At 41.8% G+C, this 22,625-nt stretch overlaps 2 protein-coding genes across 4 annotated transcripts in view; one reads left to right on the top strand and one right to left on the bottom strand.

Annotated features, from left to right (window-relative positions):
* The window catches only part of cyth3b (cytohesin 3b), a 39,464-nt gene extending 27,748 nt beyond the window's left edge, over window positions 1-11,716 (top strand). For both annotated transcript variants that reach the window (XM_030408435.1, XM_030408434.1), the window contains exons 8-13: window positions 124-272; window positions 861-972; window positions 4,563-4,639; window positions 6,125-6,196; window positions 6,328-6,482; window positions 8,784-11,716. In XM_030408435.1, the coding sequence (XP_030264295.1) occupies window positions 124-272; window positions 861-972; window positions 4,563-4,639; window positions 6,125-6,196; window positions 6,328-6,482; window positions 8,784-8,856 (638 nt within the window). In that variant the 3' untranslated portion in view covers window positions 8,857-11,716. The remainder of the gene's footprint in view (window positions 1-123; window positions 273-860; window positions 973-4,562; window positions 4,640-6,124; window positions 6,197-6,327; window positions 6,483-8,783) is intronic.
* A 1,873-nt stretch (window positions 11,717-13,589) lies between these two features.
* cacng5b (calcium channel, voltage-dependent, gamma subunit 5b) lies at window positions 13,590-22,625 on the bottom strand. 2 transcript variants are annotated; one of them, XM_030408363.1, is made up of 7 exons: window positions 22,280-22,625; window positions 18,819-19,101; window positions 17,518-17,604; window positions 17,224-17,292; window positions 16,837-16,977; window positions 16,600-16,745; window positions 13,590-15,313 (listed from the first exon to the last, which is right to left on the bottom strand). In XM_030408363.1, exons 2-7 carry the CDS (start codon window positions 19,012-19,014, stop codon window positions 15,053-15,055), a joined length of 900 nt encoding a protein of 299 aa, XP_030264223.1. In that variant the 5' UTR covers window positions 19,015-19,101; window positions 22,280-22,625; the 3' UTR covers window positions 13,590-15,052. The 2 variants fall into 2 exon arrangements, with proteins under 2 accessions (XP_030264223.1, XP_030264224.1); XM_030408364.1 differs by lacking the exon at window positions 17,224-17,292.

Raw genomic sequence — 22,625 nt, 5'->3', positions numbered from 1 at the left:
TGGAACATTTGAAAAAAATTCCACATTAATCCATAAATACTAAGCAAGAAAAACAAGTCGACACACGGACATGGTCTTGTGCTGTATTTGACAGTGACACTAACTGTGAAATGACCTCCACAGACACCTGCTATGTCCTATCATTTGCTATCATCATGCTGAACACAAGCCTGCACAATCCCAACGTCAGAGACAAGCCCCCCGTGGAGCGCTTCATCTCCATGAACAGAGGGATCAATGAGGGGGGAGACCTCCCAGAGGAGCTACTCAGGGTGAGAGCTTTGACTTAATCGTGTGTTAGGTATGACAGATGTATCTAATGTTGTGTCTACAGTTACATTTTGTGGGTAAAACATGCATAGATACACTACTGCAACAATTAAAAGTGTGAAGTAGGGCTTTAAATAGATGCTCTTTTTTGTTTTGGTGCACCAAAAAGAAACCTGTAGGAATTTCTCCTCCACGCAGAGCGGAGAGTCATGCCTCGCTAATTGAGATATCTGCAGCTCAGCAGAATTAGATCTTCTCCCTAGATACTGATGCTAATGATCATCCGTGGTCTCTCAAAGAAAAGCACCTAAAAATCAAGATGATCTACCCACACGCTGAAGGCTGACGGCTGAATCAAAGGGCCCTTGGTTTCATTTAAGTAGAAAATAAACCACTTTGTTAAAGAGTCTCTCAGCTCCACAGAGTCGTTGAGGTGTGAATCATTGTTTCAGACACTGAAATAGAATCTGTCAATGTCTTGTCTGACGCATCGTTAAACTGAGGGGCTGGGTTGAATGTTTGGATGATGGGGAGGAGGAGTGTTCATGCTTTTCCAACATTCTCTTTCTCTGTTTTCTTTCTCCGCGCAGAATTTATACGACAGCATCAAGAGCGAACCCTTCAAGATCCCAGAGGATGATGGGAACGACCTGACGCACACGTTCTTCAACCCAGACAGAGAGGGCTGGCTCCTCAAATTAGGTTAGTGTGTGTCTCCGCGCATTCTCCTGCCGAGGGAATGCAAGACGCCCTGGATGACTTTATTTGGTTACTCCACCACTTTTTTTTCTCGCTACAACCGGCGCTCTATTCTCACAGCTGAGGGAGATCTCGAGGACAGGGCGAGGTTAATATCACTCTTGTTCAAGATGGCGTTCTTGACGCATGTCGAGTTGAAGTCAGATTTAAAGTGCTCGGAAGATCAACAATAGTGTATTTAAAGCCCTCACAGTGTTTAACAGATTAAGTTAAGACTCATAAATGTACCTGGGTGACATCAGGTGTTGGAACATGTGCTGAAAGACACTATTAAAATGTAATCTTTGAGTCCAAGAGCCAGATGCATTAAATTATCTACGTTCACGCAAAGCCAGATAAATGAATACACGCTCTTTTTGTCAATTTTACAAAGTTGTGTGCACAGTATGCGTGGCTCTCTTCTTATAAAATCAACTTGTTCTCTTTATGTGTTTCCATCAATGTGTTTTTATAAACCTTTTTTTTTTTAATATTAAGAAAAAAATATGCAAGTGGCTGACAAAAAAGTAGATTTTGCGCCCTGGAAATTAGTGATGTAAGAATCTTAAAAAGCTACTTTATTGAGGATTACTTTGTCCGGACAACACTCTGGGCATTCAGTTCATGCTAAATTAACATAAGGTTCTACCACTTAGAAATACATGAACAAGCATACCAGTTAGGAAGGTTTCTATCCACCTGTTTTTTGAGCACGTTTGTCTCAAAATAACCTGAAAACAGGCAAAAATCTGAAGAAATCACTGCCAAAGAAAGGTGGAAAGGTTTGTTTTTTAATCAAAAGCGAAACTTGACAACATGCAATTGAACGTCCGCTCAATTCAAGAGATGAGAAAGAAATTACAATTTATGTGTGAGATTTGGTGCAGGCATGTTTTTTTATGCCTGTACATTGTTTACACATCTGGATCCAGACTTGTAAAAACAAAAAAAAAACATCTTAGTGGATTTTGGGAAGGAACACACACTGTAATTATTTGTTATGTGTGAGTTTGTGTGTATGTGCCAGGGACTGAATGGGATTGTACGCTTTCCCAGTGAGGTAATACAGTTCTCGGTCTCTTTTGCGAACTGTTCCTGTATGTTTACACGTGTTTTTGATTTGGACTTTCCTCCCTTGCTCTGCTTTTCACACTACATTAAACATGTTAAGATGTATTATTGGACATAAAACAGTTTAAGAGCCTGGATACTGCTTGTCAAAGGTTAAAGGGCAATCTCACTGCAGGTGATCAGGTTTATTACTGTTTACAGACACACACACACACACACACACACACACACACACACACACACACACACCTGGCTCTGACCTGCACATTCCTCTCACTCTGTGTAACGTCTCCGTCGTCTCATCAAACTCGCGAGTATGAATGCAAATAGCCCCATTGTGGCTCACAGACCTAACGTGATTACATTCTTGTACGGTTCCTCCCTGGAGCCATTTCCCCACACCAGTTCTCGCTATAATATTTCTAATTTGACTCTCTAAAAATAAACCCTGGAGGATGTGAAGGAATAAAATGCCTTTTTTTTTTTTTTTAGCAAATCTCTCTCTGCTCTGAGCGGAAATTTGGCCACGCTAATTCAATAGCCGGAGTCTATTGAAATGTAAGGAAAAACCCGGGGCTTTGGTAATTACATGTGGCCCGCATGCGCTCATGTGAGGCGCCGCAACACAGGAAGCGCCGCAGTGAAAAGTGTTGTGTAAGGGATGGTTAGTGATGAGAAGGAGCTAATCAGGAATGTTAGGTCAGAGGACACGCACAGGAAGTCATCAGAAGGTGCTCGGGTACACGTCTTCATGTTTTGATTCATGTTTTGAATGAGTGTGTAAAAGCTCAGGCTTGCATTTGAATGTGCCTTTCCCACAGTGTTGGAACGAAACTGAGTACATTTACTTAAGTACCATACTTAAGAGCTACTCCACTACATTTTCAGAGGGAAAGTTACAAGGCTTTACATTTTCAGTCCCAGCCTCCAAAAATGTGAGGATTTGCAGCGTTTAAGTAATTACTTGTTAATTATTTTAATTTATTTTCTAATCATTTTGAGGTTTGTTGTACTGGTTGGGCAAAACAAGCGTATTAGATGTGTTACTTTGGCTTTGCGTTATTGTGATGCCATTTCTCACTATTTTCTCAATTATAACAAACCAAATAATCAGTTAATGGATCAGCAGATTAACCCATAATGAAAATAATCGTTAGTTGGGGTCCTACAACTACATAGTTCTACACAGTGAAGCTGAAACATTTAACTGTAGGAACAAGAAGAAAAGCACATTTCTAACTAGACGGCGACTTGAAGGAACATTTTCAGTGCAGGATAAAACAGGGATCTGAATGCTTCCTCCATCACCGCTCTGCAGCCTTCACAAACACACCGTACACATGTCTCCCACCAGGAGAGATTCCTCACTTTCCCAGCTTTACATCTCGGAGACAACTGGTGTTTTCCTCCAACACACTCTGCAGTCGCTGCCAGAGGCCAAATTCTGCTTCAAACCAACACGTTGGATATTTGTGCTCGCTCGCTGTCTCTCTTTGCTTTTTTTGGGATGTAGTTTGCACAAGTTAACACGTGAGGTGGTGAACTTGCTCTGGGGTTTGGTGTGTGTGTGTGTGTGTGTGTGTGTGTGTGTGTGTGTGTGTGTGTGTGTGTGTGTGTGTGTGTGTGAGTGTTTGTACTTAAATGTCTGTGTCTACATGTGTGTTCCTTCAGGGTTGCTTCTGGTGCCACATTAGGTTCATATCAAGTGCTGTTTGCACCCCTCTCCTGAGAACCAATGAGGTTTTTATCTTGTTGCCTTTAAAAATGAAAAGGCAAGGTTAGTAATAATTCATCAGTTGTTTGATTCATCATTTAACTGAGCTCATAGTTAGGAGAGATGCTGGTGGTTGATTGTAATCGCATGTTCAGTTCCCTTCTGTTTTCTTTTCAAGCTGGCCTGCCTGCATATTTCAGAAAGTCGAGTTGAACTTTCTCTTCAACCACAGTGGAGACATACAGCAGCATTCACCTGAAACACTGAGCTAAAAACATTTGAGAGCAGCTTTTTCCTTTTAGATAACTTTTGTCTCTGCGTTGCATCCTTGAAGGATCTCATGTGGAGTTTTAGAGGCTACTCATTAAAAAAAGCATATTAAAAAGCCTGAAAAAAAAATCAACTCTCAAATCTAAAAACAATAACAAAACAATTTTCAGCACAAGCCTTCAACATGCCTGCTCGAAAACGTTCCTACTTTTGATCAGACAAACATGCTTATTTCCTGTTCAATGGTGTGGACTGCATATTAATAGATGAAATAGTGATTTTTATGTCTAATTGTATCTTGACATAATCATGTGGTTGATGACCTCTTCTAGAAGTCATCAATTACTGATATTCAAGCACTTTATAATATGTATGTCAGTTTTTAAAGTGAAGTGTGTACGTGTGGGTCACATCCCTGCTCTTTTTCCTGACGGGAGTCAGCCAGTCTGTCACTGCGGCCTCTGTGTCACTTCCTGTCTTCTCTTCCTCTTCCCGTCAGGGGGCCGAGTGAAAACCTGGAAGAGAAGGTGGTTCATCCTGACGGACAACTGCCTCTACTACTTCGAATACACAACAGTGAGTGTCGTGCTGAGATGATCAGTGAAGTGCCTCTTTGCAAGCATGTGTGCTGGTTTCTGTGTGTGTCTGTGGACTAGTATAACATCTAGTGGCTAATATTAGTTAATGTTTGCAAACATTCAATAGTCAATTGCCATGAAGTCATTTGATGATCTTATATTTTTCTATTTGTACTGATTTACTGTTACTCTGCACTAATGTTAGCTATTGTTGGCCCAATTTGTTGCTTTATGGCACTCTAATTGTTCTCTGGTTACACTGCCCTAATGTTAGTTAACATAGTTTGTTAATTGTATGACTCTTTTATGCGTTTTTACGGATCTCACTGGTTTTCTTGCAAGACCAGCACTACTCAGCCTCTGATTGGTTTTCTTCTTTAGTCAAGTTCTCTATTCCTGAATCAAACTGTTAACCCACGGTGTAGCTCTGGTTATAGCAGTTTTTTTTCCAGTTTTGATACAGTGGTTTATGAACGGTAGTTTCCCTGGTAAACACACCAACCTCTTTGGCCACCTTTCTGGTCTTCTGCTGCTCCTCTCAAGGTCACTCATCCTCCAGATTGATACCAGTCTCTGGACCATACAGAGATGGACACAAACCAATCAGAGTTAGCTCAGGTCTTGCAAGAAAACCAATTGGGATCAGCTGATGGGAGGATTGTGGCTCATTTTATGATTCTTCACTTTTTACAGTTGCACTGTTCTAATGATTCTCTCTAGTTGCATGTTTTGATACATTGCAAGTATTTTTTTCATATTCATGACACATAATGATAATGTCTTTCAGGAAACGGTCTTGGGAAAATTTGGGAAAATTACATAATTATTCAATGGTCATCAGTTGTTGTTATAATATTATTATTATAGCACACTGGCACTGAAGATTAGCCCAAAATACATTTGGATCGGCCCTGTGTAGGAACTTAGAAAGTTGATTCATCTGTAGTTTCCACTTAGTGTCCATGGGTGTTTGTCCGCCCGTGTCGCTTTCTGTGAGAATAAGCTTATGTGGGCATCATTGAAGATTTTTATCAGTGCCTCCGTGTCCCTGCTAGCTGCTACATCAGCACTGTCCTCTCTCTACCCTGGTATTATCCTTCAGGACACTATCATTATGTCCCGTCCTCTGGTCTGACTGCTCCACACATTATCTGCTCTGTTAAAAAGCAGCGCGGACGATGGGGGGGGGGGGGGGGGAACGAGGTTGATTTCAATGCTAGCACAACATGTCACAGCGGATTGAATTCCCTTTTCCCTCTCTCTCTCACACACACACACACACACACACACACACACACACACACACACACACACACACTCCTCTACTCTCCACTTCCCTCGCTCCTTCTTGCCTTTTTCTTTTCTATATTTTGAATTGTTCGCTTGGTTCTTACTTTCAGTTGCTCTGTCTCTCATTGAACTTACTTGGCTGTTTTGCTGCCTGGTCTCATTGTTTTCTCCCTATCATCCCTCTCTCCTTTAGGACAAGGAGCCTCGTGGGATCATCCCACTGGAGAATCTCAGCATCAGGGAGGTGGAGGAGCCAAGGAAACCTGTGAGTGCTGTCTCATTAGAGACCTCAGATCATACGTCACAGATCTTCTCTCCTCTGTTACTGTGTTCGTTTGATGTTTTACATCTAATTATCTCACATTATCGATGCCCTGCTCTTCGTCCCTTCTCCAGAACTGTTTTGAGCTCTATAACCCCAATCATAAGGGCCAGGTGATCAAAGCCTGCAAGACCGAGGCGGATGGGCGTGTCGTCGAGGGCAACCACGTGGTGTACAGGATATCAGCGCCCACCCAGGAAGAGAAAGAGGAGTGGATCAAATCCATCAAGTAAGACTCCTCACAAATACACCTACAACAACAGTTCTGGTTCACGTTTATTCCCTCTTTTTGCCGAGAATTAGCTGAATTATTCCACATCGCGTCGTAACCTCCCTGGGACACCACCGAGTTAATGTGCCTGGCCATGAAATTAAACCACATCTTGTTTTTACGCTTCACTGGTGTGCAGATTCAAATCAAATTAGTGTCAGTAAGACTTTTATTGGTTCAAATAACCTCTGTTATGTGTTAGAAGGACTCGTATAGTATGTGAAGGAAGGAACAGCTGGACAACCGGTTAGCTTCGCTTAGCACAAGGACTGGAAATACTAATGTTTTCATCTCACTCTCAATAAGAAGGCAAAGAAGCGTATTTCCCAAACCATCCAACTACGCCTTTGTTTGAAGGTTTGTTAACTTACTATTTCCCAAATATTTACAGCAATGTTCAAACCTAGTGAAACCGCAATTTCACTTAAGTTGCTGGTGCGTTTCATCTGGAGTCAGAGAGTGAGGAAGAGGTCGGAGACTAAACGCAACTTTTATAAAACTTTAAAACCTTATCTGTGAACATTTCTGGCCTGGGTCATGTCAGGTGGACTGTCATCAGCAATGGTTTACAAATGAAGACAAACACTCCCATGATCCCACATTGCTTACGTCTTTTGAGAGATCCATAGCGGTAGAAATGACATGCTTTGCATTTAAATCGAGCCTAGAAGACGATACGTGCCAGAGTTAAAAGTGCATTTTCTCCCTCTTGATGGATGGGTTGACTTCATGAGCTGATTACAGTGAAAAAACTGCCAGCTGCCAAGATAAACCTTTCAAAAACATTCGATGTAGAAAATGTAGATCTTTTGTTTGGCACCAAATCGTGTTTCGGAGTAAGAGAACAATGCAGAAGACACCCCAGAAACATACTGATGGGGATCTTCGAAACAACCTAAATCTACTGCGAATGTGTCATTACAATAGTTTATATAAACAGCAGAACAGACAGTGGAAGTGTGGTTTCTTTCTGTGAGATACCACACATAGCTCCCAGTAATGACAACCTTGCTGTCAGTGACCTAAATGTTGCTCTGTAATCGCCTGCATAGAAAGATGGTGCAATGTCAAAGAGAGTTGGCTCAGCAGAACAGAGCACTTCTATACTGTAATATAGTGCAACCACCCCCCTCCTCCTCCTCCTCCTCCTCCTCCTTAGAGTATGCACTGGGGAAATGATGGAGGATTAGTCACTGCTTATAGCACCCTGGGGGTGAGCCAGCAAACCTATCCAGGGGAGCCAGCTCCAAACTGGGCTGACACTTTTCGTAGCCACGGAGGCTAACGAGCCACGGCTTGCACTTAACCAGAGGGGTCCGAGAAGAGTCGGGGTCTGAGGAGATAAAAAGGCACTTTGTGGAAATGATGGTTTTTTCCCCCTATTCTAAAGTAGAGATGATCACAGTGGCGGTATCTGCCATAGCTATTCTGAGTCACAAACACACAGAAACTGATGATGGTGGCCCAACTGGGTCAATGAAGAAAGTAGGTTATAGTTTGTCTTTTTTAGATATTTCGTTTCCCACGTAATTAAATATATTTAATTTTTATACTTAAGGACAGAAGTGGAGGAAATGTCCTATTAGTCACGGGAGCCGTGCTGGGATTTGATCTACAATGGAGTTTTTGTTTCATGAAATTGGGTTGTGCAAAGTGACAATGAGCCGTGTGAAAGAGCAGGATAGTCATCATACAGAGATTCATTCTTCAGCGCATGGCGTTGTAAAGGGAATCAGAGATATCCGCAGTGGGGGGTTGAGCCTCTTCTTGCTTTGTGCTGGTGCTAACAGGATTTAGCAGCCGTGAAACTGGGCTCCTCAGTAGAGCCCAAATGGCTTCCTGACTCACTGGCTCTCATTGTGCGCTGCCTTTCCATTGCTCTAAAAGGAGGGGAGCCGGAGAACGCATAACAGTCAATAATCTTGGGCGCCTTTGTTCGCCATCCTTGAGACCTACAAACCTGCAGAATAGCAAGAGTGTGTCATTGTGTGTTTTACTACGAGTTCTGGAGGAGATTCCAGCAAACTGGAGTACCAAGAAAACTTGGGATGGGGGGCGGGGGTTGCTCTTCAGAAACCATGGAAACCAAACTAGGTCACTGCACAAACTTTGTTCTTTTTTTTTTTTTTTTTGATCTAGTTAAGGCAGGGGTTTGTATAAATGTGCCTACATTTCCATATCAAAGATGCTTCGAGACCCTCCTCTCATGTGGCCTTATTATTTATTTCATTGCTGTCCTTTGATTGGCTTCTTCTCCAGGGCCAGCATTAGCAGAGATCCTTTCTACGACATGTTGGCAACCAGGAAGAGACGCATCGCCAACAAGAAGTGAAGAGGGACAATCTTCTCAACCCTCCATCGCCTCCATCTTTCTCTCCTTGCATTCACCACGGACATGACTGTCAACCCCGCAGAAAAGAGTTTGAGCGCTGCTTTCACCCCTGGACTGTCCACGAGTCATGTGCACTTGCTGTGGAGACATGAGGGGGACAGCGGAGCTCCAGGAAACTCAGATATATGGACTTGATTCTTGCATGGAGCAGCACATGAACAACTAACCAGCCAGTTTGTTTCTCCTCCATCTCACACACCCCCCTCACCTCCCCCTCTCATGGTCATAACTTGTTTTAAGTTTCCCTAAAGCACAACTGCCATGTTTCAGGTGCAAATGCATGCATGTGGGTTATTATAGACCAATATGTTTGTGTTTGTGTGTGTGTGTGTGTGTGTGTGTGTGTGTGTGTGCAGCAGTGCAGTGTGCATGCTATCAGTGCACACAGCATCTACAGTATGGGTGCATCAGTCATACAAGCGTTCCCTCCACTGTGCTTTATGAAAAAAAAAAAGTTGTAATTCAAATCAGAGTTCAGATGTGTGGTCCACTACGCAGGGACGTTTCGGAGGCAGGAGGGTGTGAGGAGGAGACAGTATAACCTCACCTGGACCATGTCGTCATCTCACTCTGGTGCTGAATTCTTCTCTACAGGTGCCATACGACTGAAGCCCTGCTTAGAGTAACCTCAGAAAAACAGCGCCAGCTTACATTTAGGTTCCTGACAAAGCATTACAGTCTTGAGTCAGCTGGGCTGATTTCATTTATTTGTGTGGAGCAGAGAATTTTTGAAATGTGCATACTTTTTTATTTTAGTTGAGTAGAAAAATGAGCTTTTGCCCGGGCTTGAGATGAAACTTCCTTTCTGTGGACTTGTAAGTTATAATCCTTAAGATTTGGAGACGACTCCAAAGAGTTTAATGTTGTTAGCAGCAAGTGCAGGTTAACACTACAGCAAACCCTTCCTCCCTGGTGTTTCCATTTACAGTGCATCCAACCAAACCCCCATTTTTTTTTTATAAAGATTGCAACAATAATCTGATTTCATGCTGAACCATCAGTAGTATTTTACACAGCAGGACACAGTAATTTTGCTGAGGCATTGGGGTGTCCTCTGTGGCTGCTGTTTCCTGTTTCCTGTTCTAAAAATTGAAAATGACTGTTGTCTTGTTTTTTACACATATTAGTAAAGTATTATCTTGGTTGGTGCTAGCATCAGTGACAGATTAACAGTAAACAATGAGGCTGATATCTATGATGTAGGATTATAAGCGATACGTGAATGCATTGTTTCCTTTGAACCCCTTAAGATTTAAAGGTCCCATATTGTGCTCATTTTCAGTTTTCTGTTTTTATTTGGAGTTTCTAAAACATGTTTAATTGTTTAAAAAAAACAATAACAAAAAAAAAAAAACCTCGATCTGAGTGCTCCATTTTTGGCCCTCCTCTCGAAAAGCCCAGTCTGCTCTGATTGGTCAGCTCACACGGGCCTGAGCAGGTATCGACTATCATGTATTATGCATCAGATCTGTTGCTGTTTTCCAACCAAATCCATGCTGGAGCGGTGACTGCATAGTTGTGACATCACTGATGTCTAGTTTGAAAGTCCAGTTTGTGAATATGGGCTGTGTGCATTTCTTTGTCAATTGAGCATTTTGATACTTTTACGATATTTATATAGCACCTAAACCTGCTTTAGAATCGCAAAAGTCAGGAAATATCGCTTTCAACAATATGGGACGTTTAAACGCAGCGGGGGGGATGGCAGACTCTGCCACTACCAGTGAAGACAAGTAATTAAAGGGGTATTTACAAAATTTAGAAGCATGAATTACCTATTTTAGATTAAATGGTATCAGAAATGGCGGAGTTCACCCAATTTCCTGTCGCTCATCAGCTACAGCCCAAAAAAAAAGGCATTTATTAGAATCTTAAGGATTTTAACTTTTAAAATCAAAACTTTCCTTTGAGGAAGTCTTTTCAGTCTACTGGGTAGGTTTTATTTTTTGGCTATGTGATGGCCCAATAGGGTACCAGTCCGATTAAGCTTTTTTTTTTTTCTTCTTTCTTGTCAATGACCTATGTCAGTGAAGGTCGATGTACTGTCGTGATGTTTGCATTTGGTTTGTAATCCTAAGGATCCTTGCTTGCTTTTGTGTTCCTCTTTAAAAAAAAGTATATGAATATAACCGACTATCATTTTGTATTTATTTTCGTTCGTGAAATGGTTTAATACTACCTGTAAATGTTAAAACAACGTATGCTTAAGTTATGTATGTATATATGATGTATAGGTTTCTGGTCTCTTTGTTGTAGTATGCACACTCTGTGTAACTTGTTTGAGCCTATACAGGCAGAAGTTTGCATCAGCAGTTTGGGGTCTTCTTTTACAAAAAGCCTTAAACATAATCATAGGAAAAACATATTATAACGATCATGATGATGGTGATGATGGAGATGAAGAGGAGGTGGAGAACATTGGTCAATAACTGTGATGATTCTGTTCAAAAAGCCATGATTTATGAATGAAAAAGATGGTTGTATTTTGTGATGATAAAGACTATAGTGAAAATGATGTTCGATGTTAATGACGATGATTATAAGTGAAGTAATATCAGTGATGATGATGATGATGATACTATCATTGATGATGATGATGTCAAAAGCTATAAAACACCAGTAGTTTTCTATGTGATTGTAAAATATAATGAAAGCCCTGTGGTCAGGGCAGAATATTATCTTCTACCGCCTGGTGTGGGCTTATAGTTACATTAACTTTTATATTCTCTGTAAAAGCTTATTGGTCACGTTGTACATTACGTGTATCTATATAAAGTCTACATAAAGCCGATGCAGCAGATGTGTGGTGTATGTATTATTGATGCTTGTCTTGACCTACATATTTGCATAAGTAATGAGCTCTCATCAATGAATTATACAGACGCTTCTCGTGACAAGCCCTCTGAATGTAAACGATGTCATCCTCAGACATGCAGAGAGAAGCGCTAGGTAATTCAAGGCCCCGTTGAACGAACAGGAAGTAGAACAGGAAAGGTATAGGGAAACATGTGGAGTCCCTCTGAGGAATCTGATAGGGAGAGGAGATGTGGAGTAGGATGACTGGGCAGAGAGCGCCCTCTACTGTTTGTTTTATTTTAACAGCGAGGGAATCACGATACAAACACATATAGATTAGTAATATTATTGTGTAAATACCAGCTATATTATTTGAATGACTTTTCGATCAGATTTTATGACGCAAGTTCAGCGTAGAGGGTCAGGTTTTATGCAAAGTTTTTCTATCATAACTCGATGTGTGATTTATTATGTTATGGAGAGATTAGAGATTGCCCGAGGTCCTGGTGTTAACTGGGGTTTGTCAAGATCTAGGTCACAGGTAATCAGGAGCTACTGGGTGCACCTGTCATGTTCTCCCTCAGCTGGCTGCAATCAGTCAGCTGGGAGTTTATATAATGGGGCTCCAGTTCTCCTGCTCAGATGTTTGTGTGTTTTCAGGGAGTCGACACCATCTGTTGGCTGTCTGCGTTTTCAGTTTGGGGTGAAACTCTGGGTCGAGTGTTTGAGATGTATTTCTTTTGGCCAGTTTATGTACGTTCTGTTTCAGTGACTCCCGCTTCACCTTTGGTTTTTGGGTCCACTGTTTTTTTGTTCATCTATCATTTTTAATAGAAAATTTTAAAAAGTGGGTGGTGGTGGGTTTCATTCCCACCGCCACCTTTTAGACACCAAGGGACCAGTTTGCTTCGACCATTTTGTGATCTGTGCAGTGCTTTGTTAGTTTCCCACCCCATAACACAGGCGGGGAATAACCAATTCAAATTAAAACTGAAAATGTCAACTGATATCTTTCCCTCCCAGCGTTTCCAAGCTGTATTATTGTTGCAACCGCTGTCACAAAGACAGCTGGACCGTGACTGTTTTCCAAACAATAACACAGGAGTTTATCCAATCTTTTAATCTGTACTAGAAATAGTTCTCTGTGGCGCCCATTAGCTCAGATGGTGGATTGGGCATGTGCAGAGTAATTTAATGTATTCCCACTGAATCAACATGATACAACTTTACATGGAACTCAGGTAATAAAACCAGAGGATTTACATGGAATTAAAATTCCACATTCCAGGTGTACTGGACTGTAATAGATTTCAACAAGTTTCTAATAGTCTGATTGTGCATGTCTGCCTTATACAGAAACACTGCATCCTTCAGTTTGTGAGACAAAATTCTAATTAAAAAAACACCACATTTGTAGAAACATGGTGTTGGACAGGACAGATATCTAAATAGTAACTAGTACCTGAGGCAGTCAGAAAACCAAGAGGAGTAAAAAGTACAGTGTTTGCCTCTGATATGTGAATAGTGATATATAGTGATACAGTGAAGCAGAAGTACAAAGTAAAATTGGAAATACTAAAGTAAAGGACGAGCAACTCAAATCTGTCTTTGAGGACATTTTGTCCATGTTAGTCACATCCAGGATAATTGGTTAAATATGAAGAAAAGACAGTATCCCTCGATACTGAGATATAAGAGTGTGAAAGTTCATACTGTGGGTTTATGATTTTTGCAAATCATTTTGAGAGAATCGTGATTTTTATTTGACAATTTTGTCGAAGCAACTGAGAAAAACCTGCAGATCAAAAGGGCAACAACCCAACACTGCCTCCCTGTGGATAAATATAGAATCACTATGTGAATGAAAGTCCAGGCTGTTTGGTTTGAAGACATTTATTTTACAGATGAATTCTCCTCAGCGTCGCTGAATCTAGACCGACGCTCAGATCCAAAGAACTTGATCATCTTTACATCCACTCCTACCATGAATTCACATAATGTCCAACAGCTGTACATATTCTATAAAAAAATCTATATAAAACAAATCTGCGTGATCTTGGCTGGATCATTCCGGATGTGTTCTTGTACCTCAGTCCCCCTTTCTTTTTTTTCTTTTTTAAAACATTTGAATCATATCTTGTCTCTTTTTTGCTACAGAGTTAGGAGGCAAAACAGCATCTCGTGAAAAAACACACAAAGCAAAAAGCAAACCCAATGACACTTCAGGAAGCTTCACAGGATTTCTCTTTACCCTGTTCCCCTCCAGGACCGTAACCTGCCCCTCTGTCTGATGGTTGTATGGATGCTGTGATGGAATCTTCCTTTAATCGCATCGCACTGCAGCTCTGCAGGGTTTTGCTTTGAGAGAAAAGGTTTGACTCTGTCTGATGTGGGAGGTTTTATCCTCAGATAGATGTCTGAACTGTGTCGTGATACATCAATTCTGCCAGGGTTAAAGGTGTAATATGTAAAACTTTTAGCTTACAAAAATACCTAAAATCATCAACATAATGTGAAGTAAGTAATTTTGATGTTTTGGTGTTGATGTCCTGTGTTAAAGAGTTGTCAACTGAGTCAGTTTAACAGCACACTGTCTTAATAAAGTGTTATGATACTTCTGCAATATTTATGTAGCAAAGACCTGCTTTATAATCAACGAAGACACAGAAATTTCATTTTCTACAATATGAGACCTTGTAAACCCAACAGGAAATGGCAGATTGTGATGTAAATACATTAATAAGCCATTGTAGACAACATGCTGACTGGAAATAATATCAGAAAACGGGTCTGATTTTATGAAAACTCACTTTCGCCAGTTCTTACATACACCTATAAGGAGCAAGAACAGAAAAGTTCTAAAGCAGAGGAAATGTATTTATGTTAAAATGAGGAAGGCAAGATATTCACATAAAGAAACAGCTCCGAGGCACTGGAGGGTAAATAGCACAGATACAATAAATCAAACAAAGAGCCCCTTTCAGATCAAATTAAAAAGGTAATCTACACGATTTTAGCTTTGCAGAATGAATAACACCATAACCATATTATGTTTAAGACTTCCTCTCCACCTATTAAAAACATGTTCCGCTACAACAACAAATTCCCCCAAAAAGTATCTCTGACCCGATATAAAAGCCACAAACTGCTCATGAGGACATTGTCCCGGTGTCCTCAGGACAGAGTCAAAGCTGCACATCATTTCTCCCTGAAAAACATCAAACTCACAGTAAAGTATCTAGGTTGTATCTGGTGCTTGAAAGTAAACTCCGCCCTTGTGACCTTTTGTGACCCTTCACTGACCCCTTAGTCATCTGTAGGTGTGCTCTGCTGGGATGGCTCAGCAGGGTGAAGAGGAGACCTGATCATATTCGGGGCATTTGAGGAGAGCCGGGTAGCTGGCACTCATCTGGAGCGAAGCCTCACTGGAGATGTCAGAGGGACTCCGCCCGCGTGACCAGGCCTCCGGGTGGAGGAACTGGCCCGAGTGGTCGGAGCAGTTGCTGAGGCGAGGGCGGTAGAAGCTGGGGTGACGGGGCTGGTAGATCTCCTCTGCTGAGTAGCGCTTCATGAACAGGTAGACGGACATGACGCCTGCGCTCTGAGGGCCGAAGTCAAGAGAACATGATGAGCTCAGGAGTGATTTCATGTAGAAGAAACAATGTAATCTATAATATAGGGCATTCCACTGTAACATCACAAACTACAGCCAACAGCAGTTTAAACAAGACTCCACAGCCCATAACTTAACTCATTTTTTATTATTTGCTTGTGATTTATTCAGTTTATTAGTGTGCTATAATTTCTTCACACCAGTGAATGAACCTCTAGCCAGTCGAGTGTCCCCACACCAGAAAACAGCTTATTTCATCAGTAATCAGGACTGTCACTGCTATTATTTGTAATAATCGCATTGATTATTAATTTTAAATACTATTATTTATAACAATTACACCGATAACAGAATGTTTGCCATTCATTTAATGTAATGTTGCATTTCGACCACTGGAGGGCAGTGAACGCACATCATTCTTCACATCATGCCACATCCCTAGCATAATATCTTTACAAAGCGGCCTTGTTCAACACATCATAATCTATGACCTCGGGGGTAAAATGACTTAGGACAGTTGTATTGATTACATTAGATTGTGTTCTCCAGGTGTGCTCAAATATTGCAGATATTCGCGCCTAAAATTGAAGGAAACTGTCAGAAAGCTTCTATCACTCTGATTCAACTGTCAGTAGTTCCTGCAACAGTAAAAGTCCGGGACATGAGTAAATCTTTCTTTACGAGGGGTAAAAGTTTGAGAAGGAGCACTGGATTTGTTTAATTGCTAAACTAAAAAGCATTTTTTCCACGTTTATTTTAAAATACATGTTTTGTTTCCTGTATTATGCTCAATTTCAGGTTCCTACTTTTTCTTGGCCGTCTAATAGAAAATGTTTACATGCTTAAACGTTCAAAAACAAGTTCTTTCTCCTCATCCTGTCTATTGTTGAAGCACCTCTGTTCAACCTCTGAACACTCCTGTCTCTTTAAAAGGCCCAGTCTACTCTCATTGGTCATCTCTCACAGGCCTGAGCAGGCACTGCTAGCCATGGTGAGGGTGTTCACTGTACAGTTGTGACTTTACAGAAGTCCTGGGATCTCATTTGAAGCCATTTCTGAATTTTGACTGTGTGCATTTCTCTGTAGGTTGAGCGATTTGATAATATCACAGCATTTTCATAGCACCTAGCCCAACTTTATAGTCACAAATGACATGGAAATCTCGCTTCAGGATCTTTAACTCATTGTATATTTTTTTTTATGCCATGATCACAGCAGCACTAAAACAGCCGTACAATTCTGATTCTGTTGGCATCTATGGTCGGTTTTCTCACCTCGGTAAGCAGAAAGGAGATGGCAGCGAAGGCAAAGGACCAGCCGTACTTGTAGGTAAAATAGGCCTCGCTGCTCTTAGTCCTGTTCAGCATTTCATCGTTAATACTGGAGATGTACAGCACCAGGCCCACCACCAGAGCCAGACCTGAGAGGTAAAACAGTTAGTATCAGATATAAAAAAACAACAACAAGGAGAGGATGTACACATGAGATAAGACGACAGCATATCAGAGTACCTGAGAGGATGAAGAAGATCCCCGAGACAAACGCCAGGATGGTGCGGTGAGGCCGGACGTGGCCGATGTTGTTGAGGACGAAGCCGATGAACATGAAGAAGAGGCTGACCAGAGGGAACGGGGTGGCTGAGCGGATCATCTCTGAAAAGAGGAGGAGAGCTGATGTTAAACCATTAAAGGACACATAACTCTTTGCAGGAAGATTCTCATAGATGGAATATTTTTGTTGTTTCACCCCAGTTGTATGGGGACGTGACAGGTCTGTCTGGAGGAAGGGGGGAACAATCAAACTTGAAAATGAAGATGAAACACTTTATTGCCATCTGCTCATCTGCCAAATTTGCCGGTAAATTGAGAACAATATCAGAGCTTATTACACTGACTCACTGGAGTGGCTCTCTCCTTGAGTGAAGCCTCGACGCTGAGGTACACCGAAGGACTTGTGAGGTGAATTGCCTGCGAAAAGGTAATAAGTATTCTGGAGATGAGCAGGGCATCATCAACACAAGGGTCTGGATGACTCAGCCTCGTCTGTCTGGCTATATTCCGATGGATTACTTATCAGGAAAAAAACAAGTTTTCCCAATTAAACACCCTTAGCTGTTTGTGTGATCGAGCTCTAAGAGGCACCTTGAGTGTGTAAGCCCAAAGCAGCTGCTGAAGGTTAGGGTTGTTACTCACTGAGCATGTTTACTGTGGTCTCTGACGTCAGCTGAACGTTCATGGGCATGATGTACGCGATGGTGAAGCAGCGACCGGTCTCTTCGCCTGATGAGGAAAGAAACAAAATTGCTTTGAGACAAAGTGAAGAGGAGGGAAGGAGAAAGAGAGGAGCTGCCCAAAGCTGGGGGACAAGACGTCCAGAAAAAGGGACAAAGAAAAAAAGCTCATACACTATTCTAGCAGCTAACAATGGCTAAAGGGCAGGTGTATATACTGCAGAGCCGATGGGGGAATCGGGAGCAGGTGTGCAGGTTGGCGTGGAGGTCAGGTGACGGTAAAAAGGTGGAAATACACGGAGGACTGCTGCAGGACAAAAAGGGACATATAAAGAAGTAGACATGAGGGACTGACAGACTTTTAGGGAGGAAATGTTATTCAAATACACAAATAACTGGTTGTGAGCATGAAAAAGATACTGTCGTCATGTTAGCAAAGGACAGGGGGTTAGGGGTATCCATTAAAAAAAACAATTAAATAAGAGACACAAAAATTGTGTCAAAACATGCCCACACTCAATCATTATGCCAAATATTTTACCATGTAAGATGTTTTTTCTTCTATATTTTAACATTTATTTGATATAAAATTGGTTTCCTGTATTTTTAAGTAGACACATTCAGGGTGGTTTCCCCTCCGCAAACCTCGATGCACCATCTTCCTTAAATTTGCCATCAACTTTTTTTTTAAACAAGTGTGAATTACATCACCTCCTCATTATTATCACTTCAGTGTCTCTCTCTCACATAGACAGACTCCAGCTGGAATCATCCACCAGCTTATTCTGCGGCACGACGAGATGACATCTGTCTCTGGAGACGTGTAGGTGCAAGTTTATCTGTGTGTGTGTGTGTGTGTGTGTGTGTGTGTGTGTGTGCATCTAATCATTTTGCAGAAACTGATTGTACCCTGAATGCAGCCTGAAAATGCTCTTTCTATTATTTAGCTCTTTCTGTCACTTTACCTCATCTTCCACGCTTACCCACAACCTCACAAACACACACACACACACACACACACACACACACACACACACACACACACGCACACATGGATGAAGTAATTGTGACTGTCATCATGTGTCAAAGCTGACGCGGTGACGATATGTCAGTGTGACAGGATCAAGTCCCTGCTGCCACATTTAGATGCTGCACAATACAAATGAACACTGTGATCCCTCCACTCTTAATCCAACACCATCACATGCATCCGTGCCACAGTCTCCATTTACACACGATTAACTGCCAGACTGGTTTACTGACCGGCCAGGAAGCAGACCCTCCAGAGGCCGGAGTGCAGCGAGGTCTTGATGGCGGTGCTCTGGTTCAGAGGCATAATGATGCCCTCCTCCAGGTACAGCCAGTAGTCGGTGCTGACTGCCACTCCGAGCAGCCCCAGGCCGCTGATTGCAAAGACGCTGCTCAGCAATGTCAGGGCCTTCCTGCTGCAGGCGCTCATGGTGACAGTGTGTGTGTGTGTGTGTAGGGGGGGAGCTTCCAGCTGTCGGCAGCGATTTAAAACGAGAAAAGAAGTCCAAGAAGCAATCTGGAGGAGGAAACAGAAAAGAAGGCAGAATTACTGGTAGAAGCATGAAGGAGGCTGTAGATAGAGACCCAAAAGTGGCAAATACATGAATAAATTCTTGTAGAGATAATAAAAATGAATAATCACAGAATAAATACAGACAAAATGAATAGATGTAACACAACTATGAATGGTTGAATGAATTGTTTCATTTTGCTTCTTTTCTCAAGCTTTTTCAGTTTTATTTTATTACCGCAGCTGTTTTTGAAAATATGCTTCTTCAAACGATTTAGAATCACACTGTTTAAGTTCACAATGCCAACAATTGTTTTATATTTAAGTGCGAGCAATGTTTTCTGATATGGGATTGGCTGTTGCTTTGGTCGGAATGAACCAATCGCAGAACAGACCCTGATGAAGTGGCATCATGAAATAAAATGGCCGATGGGGAATAAATAAGTTAATAAGTTATAAATAAGTTTTAGATGATGAAATGTATTCCACTGTAAATATTGCACGCTCGTATATCTTGTTTTAAGTATTACCTTCAGACAGAGTCGGACGAGCTGTCAGGCTAGCAGTTTCCTTTTTTTGGCCAGTCTTTGTGCTAAGCTAAGCTAACAGTCTGCTGCTGTAGCTTTATATTTAGTGTACAGACATGAAAGTGGGATCAATCTTTCCATCTCACTTCGGGCAAAAAAATCTAATTAGTAAATAAAATGTTGAACCCTCTTCGGCACCATACAGTCAGTATGAACTGTTTGTGTCATTAGAAGCCCTCACTTGGTTGTTGTCTTCGGGCATGTGTGGACGAAACACCACAGTTTCAGCCCCTGTACGTTTTCATGATTTCAGTCGTGTTCTCAGTGTCACTTGCAACAAGTTCAAACTCATACGACATATCAGAGAAGCCACTCTCCACTGGATCTTACTCATAAATCGGTTGGTTTTTAAAGACACTTTCAAATGGTTAGTATTAGTTAGTATTCTCCTCTTCACTTCACCATGAGAAGCTCTCGGGGCTGTGCAGATTTATCGTGTAAACAAAACCGTCACAATGTCAGAGTGTTTATGCATGTGATGCAAGGACATTCTCAGGGTCTAAAATGTGTAGGTGTGTGTGTGTGTGTGTGTGTGTAAAAAAAAAAAAAGTGAAAGGTGGAGAAGAACGTAGGTTGGAAGGTAGAGAGGATGATGAGGGTGGAGAAAACTGTCTGCTTCATCTCTTTCTTCTGTCCACATGATGTTCAAGCTGGAAGGAGTGAGGACGTCAAATCTACTATCGAGCAGCTTGGGAAATGTCAGGGCAGCCGGGCAACTGGAAGGATCGATAGCATCTTTGTTTTGTTGCCCAGGTACATCCAATCCAAATCGATCTTGTGGGACTCCGTCAAAAAATGATTTTCACATCTTATTTTCAGTTTAGGTGTTTGTGGGCAGACAGAATGGGCAACTTTCCACTCAAACTCAATTTGTTTCCAATCTGCGACCCGTGCACATGAACATTAAAGCGCTACAGCCACGATAAGTTATTATTCAGCCCGTGTCACTGCCACCTCTGTCCAAATAATGAAATCAATATAGTAAACCTGTGTGAGCCTCCAGACTGAGACATTAAATGTGTCGCAGCCTTCTACTGTGAATACAAATGCTGACATTATTTGGGATTCAACACAGTGTTTTTGACATTTTACCGCCATGATTCAGAGCAGAATCCCTCGAAAACAGCCCCTCGACAAAAAAAAGGTGGGATGCTCCTGAAAGAATTCATAAGTCAGAGTGGCAATTTGGCAGACTGATCACACAGTCAAGACATCATCTGCAGTGACAGGGAGGTGATTTAAGATGCATTCAGGACACTGTCGGAGAGAGGCTAATTTGAATGGCTGCACAAATTATGTTCATTAAGTCAGACTGAGTTTTAGGTCCGCATGTTGTTTATGTATGTTGTGAACAATTCTTACAGTGACAAATGCTTTCTTTGCCCTTGTCTGCCTCTGAGTGGCAAGAATTTATGCTGCCAAGAGGCGCTCCACTGGCAAGGTCACCTGTCTCACTTTGAGGAAGCCAGATAGCTCACTCATTGTTGTGTCTTTGTTATTAGTCCTTATATGATCAAAATGATTATCTTTTTTATTACACAGTGAGAGTAGAGGGGTTTCCTGGACTTGACTCAGAGACATCAGAGTCTCGAACCTCAAGGCCGCCATCAAGGATGCTGCAGAATAATCCGGAGATGGAAGATCAAACATCATCTGGAAATGTTCGTATTTGTGCACCTCTCTTTAAAGGTGAAATATGTAAGACTTTTAGTTGAAAACATTTGGAAAAATGAACTAAAACCCTCAAAAGAACATGAAAAGTAGCAGTTTTGATATCGTGACAATAACACATTGTGTCACAGAGATATCTACTCAACGTAGCATGCAAGCCAGCCGGCGCCTTTCTGTCCGGTAAAGCCCCTGTGCTTGCGGTGTAAACACAAACACATTCCCTTAGAGCCCTGAGCTCCCAGTCTGGACCACTACATGCACGGCTAACCAAGCTAACTAGCAGCTACAGTGTGCAGCAGTTAGCGGCTACTTTGGTGATATGCTGCCCCCTTCCTTCGTTGAAAATCTGACAAAGACAGTCGGCCAAATCGTAAGCATTGTACCTTTTTTAAACATCCACTGAGCAAGAATCAGTTCACCGTGAATCCACAAACACAGAGTGTGAGAAGACAAGCTGATTCACTACACCACTATAAATATAGTAGTCATGATGGTGGAGCCTGAACACATCCACATCAGATGTCTTCACCATCTGTATACCAACATGTTGAGGCTCCTCATAGACAACTTTCGACGCCAAGTAAACAAATAAAAACAGAAGAACAGAAATACTCACACATGGAAATCTCTTTCTCTCACATCAGTGATTTAAACTGTCCATGCTACTAAAACAAGACAGTATCATACAACTGGAAGCAGCTGATTAAGCAGCACAGTTACGTGTGACTGCCGGTAAAATATTGAGTGTAGTTCTAATGGTAACACCTCAATGTCAACCTTGAAGTACCCATGCCGGCCTATCATTCCAATAAAACACCTCAAATCAAAGAAATGTTATATAGTAACTTACCTCAGCATCAAGTAGAAACATTCAGCTAAAGTAAAAACACCCAAAAACAAACACTATTGAAATCATGCTTCCTTACATGCTGTGTGCTGTGATCTGTCCACTCTCTGTGCTGTGTCTCCTGCACCTGTAGCAAAGACTGAGCTGAAAGTTGCAGGTTAAAAAACCTCCAGACTGCGACTCTCTGGCGATTTGGTCACAAAGTCCTCCAGGAAACTGTGAAGTGAAAGGCACGGAGAGAGGATTTCACCGACACGATGCAGCAGTGAGTCAGTCTTAACCGAACAAACCGAGGAGGCTGCTTTCATCTGCTGAATGCATATACAGAGAGAGATAGACAGAGAGGGAGGGATGGAGGGAGAGAGAGGGAGAGGGGAGAGAGGGAGGGAGAGAGAGAGGGAGAGAGGGAGAGACAGAGAGGGAGG

Source organism: Sparus aurata, chromosome 23 (genome assembly GCF_900880675.1).
Source record: "Sparus aurata chromosome 23, fSpaAur1.1, whole genome shotgun sequence".
NCBI classification, from domain to species: Eukaryota; Metazoa; Chordata; class Actinopteri; order Spariformes; family Sparidae; genus Sparus; species Sparus aurata.
This window is presented reverse-complemented; position numbering and strand designations above follow the sequence as displayed.

Bases quoted from the DNA above. Each gene is read 5' to 3' on its own strand.
- cacng5b (XM_030408363.1), bottom strand. From the start codon at position 19,014: ATGAGCGCCTGCAGCAGGAAGGCCCTGACATTGCTGAGCAGCGTCTTT. The intron at 16,978-17,223 runs GTGAGTCAGTGT...TCCTCTTTTCAG, and splicing joins TCAAGGAGAGAGCCACTCCA to AGATGATCCGCTCAGCCACC. The intron at 15,314-16,599 runs GTGAGAAAACCG...TTCGGCCCTCAG, and splicing joins TCTCCTTTCTGCTTACCGAG to AGCGCAGGCGTCATGTCCGT.